The 17491-nt window shown below is 64.0% G+C and overlaps 1 protein-coding gene across 1 annotated transcript in view; it reads left to right on the top strand.

The window, feature by feature from the left end:
• COL20A1 (collagen type XX alpha 1 chain) overlaps positions 1-17491 on the top strand; it is a 41122-nt gene that overhangs the window by 11893 nt on the left and 11738 nt on the right. Inside the window, 22 exon segments of the mRNA XM_050806925.1 lie at positions 622-780; positions 1102-1221; positions 1681-1845; positions 2463-2627; positions 3135-3292; positions 3760-3889; positions 4767-4912; positions 4996-5119; positions 5284-5423; positions 5818-5947; positions 6186-6328; positions 6526-6658; positions 7428-7576; positions 7755-7884; positions 9226-9261; positions 10633-10771; positions 12674-12816; positions 13130-13239; positions 13674-13832; positions 13917-13994; positions 14640-14726; positions 15945-15998. Of these exon segments, the coding sequence (XP_050662882.1) occupies positions 622-780; positions 1102-1221; positions 1681-1845; positions 2463-2627; positions 3135-3292; positions 3760-3889; positions 4767-4912; positions 4996-5119; positions 5284-5423; positions 5818-5947; positions 6186-6328; positions 6526-6658; positions 7428-7576; positions 7755-7884; positions 9226-9261; positions 10633-10771; positions 12674-12816; positions 13130-13239; positions 13674-13832; positions 13917-13994; positions 14640-14726; positions 15945-15998 (2798 nt within the window).

Genomic DNA, 17491 nt, shown 5'->3' with positions numbered 1-17491 from the left:
TCCCCTCAGAGCAGCTGGGCCTCTTCGGTCGCCCCACGGGGGGCTCCACCGTGATGGCTGCTGGCCTCGTTCAGGCATCTCCCCAGGGATCTGGTGCTGGCTCTGCGGCCCGCCCCACCAGGCACTGTCCCTGCCCCACCAGGCACTGTCCCTGCAAGACTCTGGGGAGCGCCAGGCTGGGGGTAGGGGTTTTGTCTCCACAGCACCGCCAGGGCAGTGCTCACGGTGGCTCTGCTGGAGCCGTCTGCGGTGCCCACCCTCCCCTCCTCATCCGGTTTGCACCCATTGGGCTTCTGGGCCTGGTATCTGGGTGGGCAGCAAAGGCCGGCTCCCGTGCAGATAGCCACGTGCAGCCGTGGGGGACAGAGGTGCCCGAGCACCAGGCTGCCTCACGTTAGTGGTGGCTGGACTGTGCAGCCGTGCCGGCATGGGGCTGTCTAGTCTGGTGAGGCCTGAGGGTCTTGGAGTCCTTTCCCTGATACCTGGCCCAGCCTGCCTCACTCTTGTGGCTGGAGCCCCAGGGAAGGTGATCTGGGGGCTGGGGCCAGGCCGGGAGCAGTTTGGGGGTCTTGGACCAGGGATGGGCTTCACCTAACACCTCACCCGCTCCCACCACCCCAGCCAGCCCCCAGTTCCGCTGCCTACCCCCTGTGCCTGCTGACATGGTCTTCCTGGTGGACGGGTCCTGGAGCATCGGCCACAGTCACTTTCAGCAGGTCAAGGACTTCCTGGCCAGCGTCATTGCACCCTTTGAAATCGGGCCGGATAAGGTCCAAGTAGGTGGGTGCTGGCCTGGCCTGCCTCTTGCCCTACCTGGGCGTGGTCCCCACAGCTCTGACTGCCGGCGGAGGCTGTGACCTGTGGGGGTCCCCGCACCAGCCAGGGCTCCCACCTTGTGAGGTGGGACACCTTCTCCCCTGGGGTGTTCTGGGGACGCTCTGTGTGGAGGCCCTGGCTCTGCAAGCGTACTCTCTCTGGGGACTGGCTGCTGTGGCCAGGGACACCGCAGAGGCACGTGCAGCTCTCAGGTGTGCCTTGCGCCAGCTCCCTGGGCCCCTCAGCATTGGAAACTCAGCCCGTGGCCACGCCCCTGCTCCCCAGGCCTGACTCAGTACAGCGGCGATGCCCAGACTGAGTGGAACCTGAACTCCTTCGGCACCAAGGAGCAGGTGCTGGCAGCTGTGCACCGCCTCCGCTACAAGGGGGGGAACACGTTCACAGGTACGGCCCAGGCCGCCCCTCCCTCCATCCAGAGGGCGGACCTCCTTCTGCCGCCCTCCCAGACCCTGGGAGCGTGTGTGTAAATTGAGCTCTCAGTGGTGTGGACCTGAGCCCTGTTCACACCTTTATAAAGGGCAGAGTCACCCCCTTGTTTACCTTGGACGAAAACGAGGGCCCATGTCCAGCATGTGGCTCCTCTGTTCCATGGCAGCTCTGGCTGGGGCCACACCCAGCCCAGTCGGGGTGCTCACCTTGCAGGTAGGGCCTGGCTGGGGAACTTGGGGTGCCACTTGGGGCCCCTTCACAGGCAGACCCTCCCTGCTCCCTCAGGCTGCCACCTGGCCTCCTGGCACCCTGCAAGGGAAGGAGAGGAGCATCTCTGCTGTCTGGTTGCTGCCAGCCGAGCACCAGGAGGGGATGCTGGCAGCTGCCTGTCACTTTATTCTTGCTGCTCCCAAGGCCTCGCCCTGACCCATGTGCTGGGGCAGAACCTGCAGCCGGCGGCCGGCCTCCGTCCAGAGGCGGCCAAGGTGGTGATTCTGGTGACGGACGGCAAGTCCCAGGACAATGTGCACACTGCTGCTCGTGTCCTCAAGGACCTGGGCGTGAACATCTTCGCTGTGGGTGAGCACTGTGCAGCCCCCTGGCCCTGGGCTGGAGCCTCACTGTCAGGTGGGCTTTGGGTTGCAGCTGGGAGCTTACATCGGGCACCTGGTCCCTGAGCCCCAGCTTCCACATTCACGACATGGAGCTGCACGCAGAGCTGGGCACTACCTGGCACTCAGAGGCGACTGCTCCTTTTCAGTCACCTGCTGTTTGGTGCCTTCCGTAGAATCCCCCCCAACCCCACCCCTGTGGCGTGAACCTCCCTGGTGCAATATTCACTGAGCAGCTCCAGCTGCCCCCTCTGGCCACCATCCCTGTGCCTGGCGACTCCCGCCTGCTGTCCCCTGGCGAGGAGCTTCCTGGCACCCTCCAGGGCCTGGGATTCACAGGTGAATCAACTCTGTCCTGTGGGGAGGAAACCCCAGATTTTGAGGCAGGAGTCCTGGGAGCAGAGACCCTTCCTTGATGCCCCCAACCCCTCAGAAGCTCCTGGCCCGGCATGTGGGTGGCAGGTGGGCCGAGTACAGCCTATAGGCCTCTTCGCTCCTGACCCACTCTCCACGGAGACCTCCACTGCAGGCGGCCCCTCGGGTGACCCCAGTGCAGGCCGACCTCACCTCCCTCCTCTCGAGCAGGTGTGAAGAATGCCGATGAGGCTGAGCTGAGGCTCCTGGCGTCCCCGCCGCGGGACATCACCGTCCACAACGTGCTGGACTTCCCGCAGCTTGGCGCACTGGCTGGCCTGCTCAGCCGCCTCATCTGCCAGAGGCTGCAGGATGGGGGCCCGCGGCGGGGCCCAGGTGCGGGGCAGGGTCACCCACACAGGCTGCAGCCCCACCTGGCTGCTTTGGGCAGGGGAAGGGGGGACGCTGTGGCTCCCGGGTGGTACCTGAGGCCGGTTCCTGTGGCTCTGAGGGGGTTTGCAGTCCCCGCTTACATCTGTCCACAGAGGGTCTGGGGAGCGGCTCTCCTGTCCCTCCTGTGAGTGGCCGCCAGGGGGAGCGTGGACACACGGACTCCTGTCCCTCCTGCGAGTGGCCGCCAGGGGGAGTGTGGACACACGGGCTCGTGTCCCCTCCTGCGAGTGGCCACCAGGGGGAGCGTGGACACAGGGGCTCGTGTCCCTCCTGCGAGTGGCCACCAGGGGGAGCGTGGACACAGGGGCTCGTGTCCCTCCTGCGAGTGGCCACCAGGGGGAGCGTGGACACACGGGCTCGTGTCCCCTCCTGCAAGTGGCCACCAGGGGGAGCGTGGACACACGGGCTCGAGCGCTGACCACCTGTCCCCCACCCCCACCCCTCCAGCAGCAGCGGCTCCAGCCCTGGACACCCTCCCCGCCCCCACCGGCCTGGTCCTGAGCCAGGTGACCTCCTCCAGCATCCACGTGTCCTGGACTCCAGCCCCCCGGCTCCCCCTCAAGTATCTGATTGTTTGGCGAGCCTCCAGAGGTGGCACCCCCAGGGAGGTGAGGGGCTGACATACAGGGCTCCCCGAGCCGGTCTGCAGCCGTTGTGGATGCGATGAGCCAAAGGGAGGGCGGGAATAAAGGCCCACAAATGACTGGGTCCAGGCTGAGAAGGGGGCGGTGAGGGGCTGGCCACCCAGGGACTCACCATGGAGCTGTGTCTGGGAGGTAGCCTGGGGTGAGTGCGTTTTGGTGGCCGAGGAGGGCAGAGCAGGGGACGTTCCGAGGGTGCTGGGGATAGGTTCAGACTCAGAGCGCCTTCTCCCTTTGAAGGATCGATCAATTGATCGATTGTGGTGGGCCTGCCCACACCGTGCCTGGCACCACTCTGTTGTAGGTACCGGGAGCCCAGGCCTGTGGGAAGTGGGGTACCCGGCGGGCCCCAGCTGAGTTCACACGCCAGATGACAAGCTCCCCGTCTCCCAGCACCCCCCTTCCTGGCTCCGTCCTTGCCCACTCTGTTCCAGGTGGTGGTGGAGGGGCCTGCCGCCTCCGCAGAGCTGCACAACCTGACCTCCCGCACGGAGTACCTGGTCTCCGTGTTCCCCATCTACGAGGGCGGGGTTGGCGAGGGCCTGCGGGGCCTGGTGACCACAGGTGGGTGGGGCAGAGGCAGTGGCCAGGTTCTGGGTGGGAGGCCCCACTTGTGACCGTCCCTCAGAGCCTGGCACCCCAGGGTAGCATAGCCCTGGATCTTAACCACCCACAGTTGGCACCATGCCCAGCTTGCTGTGTGACCGAGGCCGAGCCACTAGGCCCCTCTGACCTTGGTGTTCTCTTCTGAACACCAGCTGTACCATTGGTATCATCACCCCAACCATAATCACAACCCATTATACTCCCTGTCCACAGTGTTCATGGAGTTCCCCACTGGTTGGGCCCCAGCACGTGGCTTAGCTTGCTGGGTTCTTGGACCCCCAGGGACTGCCATGAGCTCATCTGTAATAGCTTTGCTGAGATGAAATTTACACACCGTATAATCTAACCATTTAAAGTGTACAACTTCAGGGGCTTTGGTATATTCAGAGCTGTCACCCATGGCTACAGTCCATGTTAGATCATTTTCAACCCCCCCCAGAGGAACCCCTGTACCCCTAAACACCCGCCCCCCACCCCCGCCCCAGCCACCTTCTGTCTCTGGATGTGCCTGTCCCAGATGTTTCCTGCAGGTGGAGTCACACCATGTGGCCTTTTGTGTCTGGCTGTTTCCCAAGGCCCCTTTCACCCTGGAGGCCACATTCCTCCCATGATCTCAAGGCAGATGGCCTTAAACAAAACCTGTGGGGTGGCCTTGTGTCCCCAGAGCTGGAGCCACAAACCTTGGCCCAAGGTGAAGCCTGGGAAGTGCCACTTCGAATCCTGTGCATCTGCCGGGCAGTGGCCGCGCCCACCCACTCTGGTGTGGGTCCTCCCATGCGTGGGTGTGATCTCTGTGTGGGCTCCCTTCCTAAAGTGCCCCCCCATGGCCCCCCAGCACCTCTGTCTCCGCCCCGGGCGCTGACCCTGGCCACAGTGACTCCCAGAACCATCCACCTCACCTGGCAGCCCTCGGCCGGGGCCACCCACTACCTGGTGCGATGCTCACCTGCTTCCTCCAAGGGTGAGGAGGAGGAGCGAGAGGTGAGCTGGGCCGGGGGGTGATGGGAGGCAGAGGAGTGGGGCAGAGCGAGTGGGGGCTGACCTGGGACGTCATGTTTCTGCAGGTGCAGGTGAGGCGGCCCGAGGTGCTGCTGGATGGCCTGGAACCAGGCAGGGACTATGAGATCTCGGTGCAGAGCCTGCGAGGCCCTGAGAGCAGCGAGGCCCGGGGCATCCGTGCCAGGACCCGTGAGTGTCCCAACCCTGGCTGCCCTGCAGGACAAGTGCCCCTTCTTGTTTCTCAGTCTTCCATGGCGTGGGGGACCTCAGGCCCCCTTGGTCCCAGCCCCTGCCCTACCCCACCCTGCTGTGGAGGCCGCGTGCTGGCCTTGAGGCTCTGCTGTGCTCTACAGCCGTCCTGGCCCCCCCGAGACACCTGGGCTTCTCAGACGTGAGCCACGACACAGTGCGAGTGATCTGGGAGGGCGCCCCAAGGCCTGTGCGCCTGGTCAGGGTCACCTATGTCTCCAGCGAGGGTGGACACTCGGGGCAGGTGAGAGCAGAGCCTGCCAGGGGCCCGAGTGTCTCGAGGGACCACAGGGCCCTAAGGCAGGCCTGGGGTAGAGCCAACCATCAATAACACACATAAAACCACGGCCGCCACGAGGCGCACTGGGGGCACCTGGTGTGGGGCACCTGGTGTGGGGGCAGATGCGGGTGTAGGGGCAGATGCGGGTGTAGGGGCTGTGGGGGACCAGGCTGGGGAGGCCCCACCCCAGCCGTCCTGCAGTTCTGTTGCCCTCCCATCTCTCAGGACAAGCCCATTTTCCCATTTTTTGGGGGGTCATGGGGTAGTCCTGGCCGCAGGTGCTGGACCTCGGTCTCCGCCTCAGCAAGGGCTCCAGGCACCGGCTGGGCCTGCCATGTCGGCCTCCCGCCTATTGCAGACAGAGACTCCTGGGAATGCCACCTCGGCCGTGCTGGGGCCCCTCTCTTCCTCCACCACCTACACTGTCCGCGTCACCTGCCTCTACCCTGGGGGTGGCTCCTCTACGCTGACTGGCCAGGTCACCACCAGTGAGTGGGGAGAGGTTGGGACTGGGGGCCCGGCGAGGGTTCTTCATCCTACCCCACTAGACAGTTCACATCAAGTGTTGTGGGTGCCTGCCCTGGGCTGGTGCTGAGCCAGGTGGGGATGGGCACCTGACGGGTGTGATGGATGGGGGTATAGGGTGCTCCTGGGTGTGGCTGCCCCTTCTCTGAGGCACCCAGACTCAGGGGCTGCACCCCCAGCCTGTGTCTCCACTTCCTTCAGAGAAAGTTCCCAGCCCAAGCCAGCTGTCCGTGACGGAGCTGCCAGGGGACACAGTCCAGCTGGCATGGGTGGCCGCAGCCCCATCTGGGGTGCTTGTCTACCAGATCAAGTGGACACCCCTGGGAGAGGGGAAGGCTCACGAGGTGGGCAGGGATGGACATGTCCTTCAGAGGGGCCCCCCCTGGGCTCCCAGTCCTGAGGCCCAAGTCCAGGGCTCAGAGCCCTGTGTGCACCCACCCTGTCTCCCAGGGATGCCTCACTGCCCATGGCCTGTGCACCGGACCCCCCAGTCTGAGGACTGCACTGTACCTGGTGACCCCTGGGGCTCTCCTCTCCCTAGATCTCTGTCCCAGGGAACCTCGGCACGGCCGTCCTGCCTGGCCTAGGGAGGCACACGGAGTATGACGTCACCATCCTGGCCTACTACAGGGATGGCGCCCGCAGTGACCCTGTGTCCCTCCGCTATACCCCGTGTAGGTGTCCCTCCACTTTCCCTCTGCTGAGTGTTGGGCAGGGATGGCCCAAGGGGACCCCTGACTCACCCGCTCCATAGGCCCAGGACCCTAGACTCCCAGAACTGCTGGCAGGCCGGCTCCCGGAGCCCCTGACCACTGGCCTGGTCACTGGAGTCTGCACGGGGATAGGTGTTCCCCCAGTGGCCGAGTGCACAAACCACATCATGTAGTGTCTTGCATGGTGGGTGCATAAACCATGTAGTGTCTCACAGAGCAGCCCAGGCAGCAGCCCAGGTTGGGGGTATGGTGGGAGCCCTGGCAGGTGGCATGATGTGGGTGTGGCAGGGGCCCGGCGTGGGCTGTGGCAGGGACGCAGTGTCAGCTGTGGCGGGGTGCAGTGTGGGCTGTGGCAGGGGCGTGTTGTGGCGTGGCAGCGCGATGTGGGCCGTGGCAGGTGGCGCAGTGTGGGCCGTGGCAGGTGGCGTTATGTGGGCCGTGGCAGGGGCACAAGTGTGGATGTGCTGGGGTGTGGTATGGGCTGTGGCAGGGGCATGGTGTGGGCTGTGGCAGGGGTGCGGTGTGGCATGGCCGGTGGCGCAGTGCAGGCTGTGGCAGGGGCGCAGTGTGGGTGTGCCAGGGGTGTGGTGTGGGCTGTGGCAGGGGTGTGGCTTGGTGTGGTGGGGGCATTACACAGAGCAGGGTAGGGGCTGGGCGGCTGGTCCTCTGGCCACTGGGTGCCTCCTTTCTGGAGGGGCCTGAGCCCCAAACAGCCCGTGCTCTCTGCCAGCCACAGTGAACAGGAGCCCCCCCTCCAACCTGGCCCTGGCCTCGGAGACCCCCGACAGCCTGCAGGTCAGCTGGACACCCCCACGTGGCCGCGTGCTCCACTACCGGCTCACCTACACGCCCGCCTCTGGCTCAGGACCCGAGAAATCTGTGAGTCTTGGTAGAGTCTGAGACTGCCCCACCTCATGGGGCCTCCTGGAAGGGGTATGGCCCTGCTGTCTGCAGAGGGCGGCAGCTCTGCCGTGGCGGGACTCGGGGAGGCAGCTGAGCCGTGTGGACAAACAAAGTTGCCCAGGAAGTGGGGACCAGGTACCCTCCCTTCCCCTAGGTCTCCGTGCCAGGACCCAGGAGCCACGTGACACTCCCCGACCTGCAGGCAGCCACCAAGTACAGGGTCCTGGTCTCAGCTGTCTACGCAGCAGGCAGGAGTGAGGCTGTGTCTGCCACCGGCCAGACAGGTGAGTGGGCACCAAGACCCCAGACCCAGGTAGACCCAGACTCTGGCAGGCCCTAGCTCCCAGCCCCAGCCAGGCCCTAGACCCCAGACCCTGCCAGCTCCAGACTCATCCGACCCCAGACCCAGCCAACCCCAGACCCAGTTGACCCCAGGGGTCACAGGCAGGCAGGGGTCCCGGGGGGCTGGAGATGCCTGGTCCCAGGCTGGCCCCGCCTGGATTCTCCAGGGACGAGGACATGGTCACAGTTGCCTGGGGTCTTCCACGGTGGGAGCCGCTGTTGCTGGTTTTTTGTCTCTCGCTGGTTTCCTGGAGAACCACAGGTACAGGGCGGGGGCTGTCAGAGGCATGCAGCTCGACCTACCGGCTTCCCTCTGGGGGAACCTCCCCATTGTGGGGTCTTCCAGTCTTGGCTTGCACGCCCTTGGGGTCGCGGTCCTCACTGCCTGGGTGGCTACCCTGGTGAGGCGGCCTTCCCATGGGAGGGGAGAGCAGCTTCTCCTGTCAGGGGTGCTCCTTCCTGCCTTCTCTGCCCATGAAGGGTTCTGAGCACCTGCCATAGGGCAAGCCCATGTCCCGAGGCCCCCAGGACACGCGTGCCCCCAGCCTGCCCGAACACCAGGCATCTCCCTGCCCCCAGAACACACATGCCCCCAGCCTGCCCGAACACCAGGCATCTCCCTGCCCCCAGAACACACATGCCCCCAGCCTGCCCGCACACCAGGTATCTCCCTGCCCCCAGGACACACGTGCCCCCAGCCTGCCCTCACGCCAGGCATCTCCCTGCCCCCAGGACACACATGCCCCCAGCCTGCCCGCACACCAGGCATCTCCCTGCCCCCAGGACACACGTGCCCCCCGCCTGCCCTCATGCCAGGCATCGCCCTGCCCCCAGAACACGCGTGCCCCCAGCCTGCCCTCACGCCAGGCATCTCCCGGCCCCCAGGACACGCGTGCCCCCAGCCTCCCCGCACGCCAGGCATCTCCCTGGCCCTGCCAGCTCAGGGCACACCTGGGTGACCAGTACCCTCGAAGGGTATCACACCCAGTGGGATGCCTGGTACGACCCTGGGCCCACCGGCCTGTCTTCTGTGGGGACAGTGGGGGCAGCTGCTTCACTCAGTGAGATCCAGAGGGGCAGGGACCATCCCTGTTCCCTTGCTCTTCTGGGAGGCGTGGGGACCACTGGTCTTGCGGGTGGCAGATGGGACACAGCACAGTCCCACCTGTGCAGATGGAGCTCAGGCTGGGGCATCATCCACGAAGCGGCCGCTCCCCAGTGGTCCGTCAGGCATGGGGGGCCGGGCCGCGTCCACTCACACTGACCCCGTCTCCTCCCAGCAGCCTGCCCAGCCCTCCGCCCGGACAGCTCCCTCCCAGGTGGGTCCTGCGCGCCCTCCCCTGCCCGCGCGCCCTCCCCTGCCCGCCCGCCCTCCCCTGCCCGCGCGCCCTCCCCTGCCCGCGCGCCCTCCCCTGCCCGCGCGCCCTCCCCTGCCCGCCTGCCCTCCCCTGCCTGCCCGCCCTGCCCTGCCTGCCCGCCCTGCAGTCTCTCAGGCTCTTCCTGGGCTTGGGGGCCAAGGGTGTCGTGACCTGGGACCTGGGGGTGGTGCAGTTGGAGGATGTTTGGGTGGGTTTGCACCTCCACAGACGTCCCTGTGGCTGGCTGGGCGGTGATTATTCTTGCTTCTCACTGAGGGAGCCGAAACTTGTGCAAGGTCAGGGCCAGGACCTGGCAGAGCCCAGGCAGCGCTGGGGGCCCTGGGTCCTTTCCAGGCCCATTCCAGGGTCTCGGCTGACCGGAGCCTGGGGTCCTCATTCCAGTTGCCTGAGAGTGAGGCCCTCCCCGGAGAGGGGCTGAGAGGTGGACGACTCGAGGGCAGGGGACGGTGCCCCGAGGGTGCAGGGAGGCCTGCGGGTGGTGAGAGCTGAGTCTCACCTAGGGCTTCAGCGAGTGAACCTCCGTGGGGCTGTGACTGCTCTGAGCCTGCAGCAGGGACAAGACAGGACGGGGGGGCAGGCGGGGATGGTGGGAAGGCAGGGACGGCCGACTTGAAACAGGCCTTGGAAGGGGCTGCGGCCTCTGCCGCCTCCTGCCCAGACCTGCTGGCAGCACCAATAAGCAGCAGTGTGAATGGGGTTTCGCCCTTCACTTTGTACCAGTTAGTGCGGGAAAGGAGCTGGGGCTTCGAGGATGGCGTTGGCCCCTACGGCTCTGTGCGGGTGGGGCTCGCCGGGGAATGGGGTCATTGCGGGCCCCCAGGCAGGGTGGATGGAGCGAGCCGGCCACGCTGTGTGCCAGCAAAGGGGAGCTCACTGGCGGAGGCTTCCTCCGAGGGAGAAGGACCCTAGGTGGGCTGGGATGCTGTGCAGTGGGCTTGCTGGGGGGCAGGGGTGAGAGGTGGGAGTTGGAGCTCATGGTCGGGGGCTGGGCTTCCACCCTGTCCATCTCTGGGTCTCTGAAGCTGGGCGTGTGGCCCAGTGATTTCCCAGGGAGGCCTGGGGGGCCCCTCCCAGTGTGTTGGATTCCCCTGGGGAGGGATGGGGGGCGATGCCCAGCCCAGGGCCTGAAGCAGACCCCTGCCCAGCCCCCAGCCCCTGTGCTGACTTCCCACCCACCCCACTGCGTCAGCCCCTCCCTCCCACCGTGCTGCAGCCACTGGGTCCCTCTTGAGTCCCCGCTCCTGCCCCTCCCTCCCCCCCCGCCATCTCTGATGGTCCCTTGGTGCCCCCTCCCCCCTCCATGTCCCCCAGGGTTTGACCTGATGGTGGCCTTCGGCCTGGTGGAAAAGGCTTATGCTTCCATCCGGGGCGTGGCCATGGAGCCCTCTGCCTTCGGTGGGACCCCAACCTTCACGCTTTTCAAGGACGCCCAGCTGACAAGACGGGTCAGGTGTGAGGGCGAGGGCTGGGGTGGAGCTGGAAGCCCATGCTGGGGCCACTGAAGGTTAGGAGGAGATGGAGCCGGGGCACGGGCAGGAGACCTCCTGGAGGCTGTGGGACGTGGCAGCGCTGCCACAGCAGCAAAGGGTTGACTCACCCCAGTACTCACACTTCGGAAATTCACATTTGACAAATTAATAAAATCTCCATGGGCGGAGTGAGGGCAGCCCCTTGGCATGTTTTTGCACCCAAGTATGGGTCTGTTTGCCATGATCAAACGTGCAGGAGCCCCAGGCTGACCTCCTGTGAGAGCCTTTCTCCCACCTGAGGCGATGGGATGAATCTGCCAATAGCTGGATTTAGAGGAAGCGATCACGCTCAAATAGCTTCTCATGAGATTTGGGACGACTCCTGGTATCTCATGACGCTCCTACCTTATTTACAGAGGTGTTGTTAATTGTGAGCCTGAATTGTGATGTATGCTGCTGACATTTTAAGTTGAAATGTTTGATTATAAAGGTGGAGGTCAGGTGTGTTGGTGCACATCTGCAGTCCCAGCTACTGGGGAAGCTGAGTCCAGGAGGCTGAAACTAGCCTGGACAATGCAGCAAGACCCAACCTCTACAAATAAACAAACAAACTTAGCCGAGTGCAGTGGCAGGCACCTGTGTTCCCAGCTACTCAGGAGGCTGGGGTGGGAGCATGTCTGTCTCAGGAGATGGAGGCTGCAGTGAGCCAGGATTGTGCCACTGTAGTCCAGCCTGGGCAACAGAACAAGACTCCGTCTCTTTTTTTTTTTTTTTTTTTTTTTTTTTTTTTTTGAGACGGAGTCTCGCTCTGTCGCCCAGGCTGGAGTGTAGTGGCCGGATCTCAGCTCACTGCAAGCTCCGCCTCCCGGGTTTGGGCCATTCTCCTGCCTCAGCCTCCTGAGTAGCTGGGACTACAGGCGCCCGCCACCTCGCCCGGCTAGTTTTTTTGTATTTTTTAGTAGAGACGGGGTTTCACCGTGTTAGCCAGGATGGTCTCGATCTCCTGACCTAGTGATCCACCCGTCTCGGCCTCCCAAAGTGCTGGGATTACAGGCTTGAGCCACCGCGCCCGGCCAAGACTCCGTCTCTTAAAAAAAAAAAAAAAAAGTTACAAAGGTGAGTTACATTCTGTAACAGAGATTTTAAAATTACAGAAATATATTTATTTAAAAACTCATCTAGCACTGCTGGGGCTTAGGAATGTCTTTCCCAGCCTGTTTTCTCCCCCCACAGCCACCAGCCCCTGTGCTGTGCTCGGCCGTGGCCCCCTGGTCACCACGGCGTCTTCGTGACTGAACTCGATGACTGTTCCCCAGCTTCCCTCACCATCCTCTCCCTCCCCCAGTCTTGCTGCGCACACCCCCTGCGCTCCGCCCCCATGGCAGTTTCTTTTCAGGGTGATGTAGACACCCTGCCCTCCTCTCTGGGCAGCGGGCTGCAGAGCCCTCTTACTTGGTGGTCTCAGGTGGTGTAGATGCCCCCTGCCCTTCTCTCTTCTTCCTGAGATGTGACCTGAGATGTGACCTGAGATGACCTTGGGCCTGGTGCCTCCGAGTACTTCTGTTGAATCCTTCTCATTCCATGGGAGCGGATTCTGTCCTTTATGTACCCGATGTTACTCATGGGAAACCGAGGCAGGGAAGCCCCATGTGGCCTCATAGACCCTCAGCTCTGTGGACCCACCAATCTGGGCTCTCAGGGAGCCAACGGCCTCCACGCTGAGTCTACAGCTGGGAAGGGCGTGCGGGTGCAGGGGTCCACCACGACCCTCAGAGCAGCTTCAGGGACTGGGGCTGGGGCTGCGGCTGGGTGAGCGGATCGTCCTGCCAGGCTTGGCCGCCCTCGGGTCTGCTCATGTGCCTCCCCCTCCCCCAACCCCACAGTGACGTCCACCCAGCCCCGCTCCCTCCAGAGCACACCATCGTCTTCCTTGTGCGCGTGCTTCCCGAGACGCCCCGTGAGGCCTTTGCGCTGTGGCAGATGACGGCCGAGGACTTCCAGCCCGTCCTCGGGGTTCTGCTGGACGGTGATGTGGGCCCCGCATCGCCCCCAGCAGTCAGGAGGAGTGGGGGCAGGGAGGCCCCAGAGCCCTGGGAGGCTGTCGGAGGAAGTCCAGCCTCCAGGCCAGGCCCTCAGCGCCCCCAGGCAGCAGGGGTGTGGGCGCCCACCCTGGGTGGGAGGCAGGTGTCCCGGTCAGGGGGCCGTGGGCCACATTGAGGGTCACCTTCAGTTTGGCACCCTCAGGGCTGCTCCTGGCCTGTCGTGAGGGCCGTGCTGCTCAGGGTGTAGGCCCGGCTGGCTGCAGCCCGTTCTCACCTGCTCCACCCCTTCCCTGGCAGCCGGGAGGAAGTCCCTGACCTACTTCCACCGCGACCCCAGGGCTGCCTTGCAGGAGGCCACCTTCGACCCGCAGGAAGTGAGGAAGATTTTCTTCGGGAGCTTCCACAAGGTCCTGGAAGGCTGCAGTTCACACCACTCTCCCCCGTTCCCCCAGCCCAGCCCCAGAGGGCCCTGCTGGATCCCTACTCCTCTCTCTAGAAGAGCAGGACCTTCCTTGGGAGGGAAGGTTGACCTAGGCCTCTGTCCCTCTACCCAGCTCTTCCATCTTAACTGGAGTCGAAGAGCTTCCCAGCCCGTCTCTTTGAGACCCACAGACCCCAGAGGCTCCTGCAGCAGGTGCCATTTGGTCCATTTTACAGAGGGGAAGCCGAGGCACAGCAAGGGGGAGCTCTCCCAGGGTCCCCCGAAACCTAAGGGGAGATCAGGCTCCTGACCCCAGGCCCCGGTGATGGGTGTTACTCCCCAGCTCTGGCCTGGCCTTGGGGGCTCAGGTGGGCACTGGCCCTGCCTGGGCTGTGGGGAACCTCCCGTGCTGTCTCGCAGGTGCACGTGGCTGTGGGCCGCTCCAAGGTCAGGCTCTATGTGGACTGCCGAAAGGTGGCTGAGCGGCCCCTCGGGGAGGTGGGCAGCGCACCCTCTGCCGGCTTCATCACACTGGGGAGGCTGGCCAAGGCCAGGGGCCCCCGGAGCAGCTCAGCCGCAGTGAGTTGTCTTGCTGGGCCGCGCTGGTTGGGGCTGGCCGCCTCTCTGAGCCCCTGGGACTGAGCCGGCTCCCCTGCGTTGCAGTTTCAGCTCCAGACACTGCAGATCGTGTGCAGTGACACCTGGGCCGACGAGGACCGGTGCTGTGAGCTCCCTGCCTCGGTGTGCCCCATCTCTTGCCCCTGTTCCACGAAGCAAGTTAGGGCTGGTGCCCACTGAGGGTCAGAGTGCCTGGGGTCTTGGCCTGTCCAGATTGCCACTGTGCTGGGAGAGATCAGGGAAGGCTTTCAGAGGAGGTGGCCTCAGGGCCAGAGGGTGAGCCCAGGGGGGCTGGACGGAGAGTCCTGGAGGCCCTGGGAACCCCTGGGCTGGGAACCCCTGGCCCCACTCAGGGCCACGCCCACCTCTGTGGGCCCAGCCACATGCAGATGAGTCAGGAAGGGTCCCACAGCCAGGCCAGAGAGCCCCTCCCAGCCTCGGTGACTCCTCTGTGTACCTGTGCTGGGCTTGGCTGTACTGGGGGCCCAGATGGGGGGGAGAGGGAGGGAGAAGGCACCACTCTGTCCTGGGCTCATGCGGACAGCCTGGCAGGGTGGGTACCCAGGGCTGGCTGCACACGCAGGGGCTTATGGCCTGAGCCCGGGACCTGCCCACTGTGCACTTGTGCCCCTGACCTTCACCCCTGCCTCCCAGGTGTAGGCCTGGAAGTGTCCCTGGAGCCCAGGTGTGCTTGGCTGAGCTCAGCTCTCGGGTCAGGCGAGAGCCGGGGAGAGGGTCTCTCTGATGAGCAGGTGTCTTTTCTTCCAGAGGGATGGAGAGACCTGCCCGGCCTTCGTGTCTGCCTGCTCCTGTTCCTCAGAGACCCCTGGGCCCCCAGGGCCCCAGGGACCCCCAGTGAGTCCAGTGGTGTCTCCCTGGGGTGACCGGGGAACCCTGGCCAACGTATTGCTGCCACTGGTGGATGTGGAATCCAGGCCCTCCCGCCCCAGCCCATCCCCCCCGTCCTGCCGCAGAGCTGGGATGTACTTCATGAGCCTCCGCCCTGAGACCTGGCCCAGCGCCTGCCTTCCCCCAGGCTGGGCCTCCCGGGCAAGCCCTCCTCTGGTGTGCAATCCAGTGTTTCTCTTTTTTTTTTTTTTTTTTTTTTTTTTTTTTGAGACGGAGTCTCGCTCTGTCACCCAGGCTGGAGCGCAGTGGCCAGATCTCAGCTCACTGCAAGCTCCGCCTCCCGGGTTCACGCCATTCTCCTGCCTCAGCCTCCCGAGTAGCTGGGACTACAGGCGCCTGCCACCTCGCCCGGCTAAGTTTTTGTATTTTTAGTAGAGACGGGGTTTCACTGTGTTAGCCAGGATGGTCTCGATCTCCTGACCTCGTGATCCGCCCGTCTCGGCCTCCCAAAGTGCTGGGATTACAGGCTTGAGCCACCTCGCCCGGCGAGTGTTTCTCAATGTCAGGGTTGGGCAGGGAGTCCAGGCGCAGCTCCTTCCTTCCCCCAGGCTGCCCCCGCCCCCACGAGCCCTCCCCTGGTGCAGAATCCAGTGTCAGGCTTGGGACAGGTCCAGGTGCAGCTGGGATCCAGAACTGTGCTGTGGCTGCAGGGTGTGACGCGGGCCGGCTGTGAGTCACAGCCACTCGGACGGCCGCTGTCCTGGGTGCTGGCAGCCCAGCTCACCTGCAGCAGGAGCTGTAGAGTCCCTCTGCCCAGGCCTGGACCCCTGCTATGGGGACCTGAGAGGTCACTGGACCTGCCATGGCCGCAGCTGCCTCTGCTCACCCCAAGGTTCCAGCACCCCGCAGGTGATGGCTGGGGCTTCCAGAGCTGGCTCCCTGGGACCGGTCAAGCACACTCACTCTGAGCGCAGTGTCCACAGCCCTGTCTGCTCAGGGGGCTGGGGTCTGAACCTGGAATGCCTGACTGTGAGAGGGAAGGACGGGCTCGTGTGTCCTTGCCCTGGAAGCCCCTTTCCTTCCGGCTGACAGCAGTGGACAGACCAGGGCTGGGTGGGGTCAGGTGCTCAGGGTGGACCCGGCATGGGGCTGAGCGGCTGGTCTGTGCCCCTGTGCCTCGGTTGGGGTGGTTCTGGGGGCTTAGCCCTGTTTGTGCCTCTGCAGGGCCTCCCTGGGAGGAACGGCACTCCGGGAGAGCAGGGCTTCCCCGGGCCCAGGGTAAGTTTTTGGTGAGTCCTGGGAGGTGGGGGGCCTGGATCCGGCCTGCCAGAAGAGGACACCCCTCCCAGGGTGCTCTTGAGAGTGCAGGGAGCTGCATGGAGCCTCCCTAGGCAGGGCGGGGCCTCCCCAAGCTGCAGACAGGCAGGGACCCCAGCACCCCAGGGGTCCAGGGGGTTTGGACTGGCCTCTCCCGTGTGCCTGCTGGGCGCCTGGCCTGGGCCTGGTTACGGTGGAAGTCCCCTTTTCACCCAGAGAGGGAGGATGAACCCCATGGCCCGACGGGGGAAATCTGAGGGTTGGGGAGGTGAGGCCACCTGTCCTGTCAGCCCTGAAGGCCGCCCTTGATTTCTACGGGGCAGGCACGAGCCAGATGCCTTCTCTGTGCTGGGCTGGGCCCAGGAGCTTAGGCCCACAAAGTATTTTCAGATGTAGCAGCATATGCGCAGTGTGCGGGGAGGTGTTTCGGGGGTGGGGGTTCTGGTTCTGCAGAGACGGATGTTGAAGGCAGTGCACCCAGCAACGACAGCAGCACCCACCCCAGACGTGAGAGGGCCGCCCTCCGGGCTCAATTCTAAGCATTTACCTAAACCACGGTACTGCACAAGCATGACGCAGATGCCAAAAGTGTGGTCGGCGTGCAGCGAGGCCGTCCTCCTTCCGACCCCGACACCCGCCTCTCTCCCGGCAGCCTTCCGGAGAGTTCCACATCCCCGTGAGCACAGACGTGAGCCTGGCTCCGGCGGGGCTGTCCTGTTGCACCTGCACTGCCTTTGTTGGTGGTTGTGCTGGAGCCTGAGCGCGCATCCCAGGCTCAGATTCCCTAGGAGAGTTGCTGGGTGGAAGGGCACACACGGGCCCCTGTGCTTTGGGGTGGATGTCCCCACACTGGCCCTGCAGAGCCGTGCAAGGTGCTCCCCCGCGACAAGCCAGCACTGGCTTCCCACCCCCATCTTGTGTAACTGGCTGCTTCAGGAGCCATCTGATAGATGAAAATGCATTTCTCTTCCAAGCAGCGTGAACGCCCTTTGAAAGTGGCCCATGTTTTCTTGCTGGAGATGTCCTCTGCCTTCTCCACTGTTACTTTTCTTAATAATTGGTGGGCACGCTTTTTACTTGCTGGAACCAGCCCTGTGTCTGTGATGTGAGTTTTGACTGCATTTGGCATTTTCTTGTCTTTTGACCTTGTTGGCAATGTGCGTTTCCATACAGAGTTTAAAATAACTTTGACGTAGTCCGTGTTAGTGCTCTGTTCTGTGGCTTCTGTATCCTGTGTTAAAGGGTCTTCCTTACTCCGAGAGTAGAGAGCGCCTCCTCCTGGTTCCTCCTGGTGCTTGCAGGCCCTTTTCAGTACTCCAGGTGGATTCCTCTAGAGCTGATTTTGTTACAACGCTGGGGAGGACGGAGGACGGGGAGGACTCCAGCTTCACCTCTTCACAGACCACCGATGGTCGCCTGAGTCTTTCCTTACACAGCCCGCCCCTCGTGGAAGT

Source organism: Macaca thibetana, chromosome 10, assembly GCF_024542745.1.
Source record: "Macaca thibetana thibetana isolate TM-01 chromosome 10, ASM2454274v1, whole genome shotgun sequence".
NCBI classification, from domain to species: domain Eukaryota; kingdom Metazoa; phylum Chordata; class Mammalia; order Primates; family Cercopithecidae; genus Macaca; species Macaca thibetana.
This window is presented reverse-complemented; position numbering and strand designations above follow the sequence as displayed.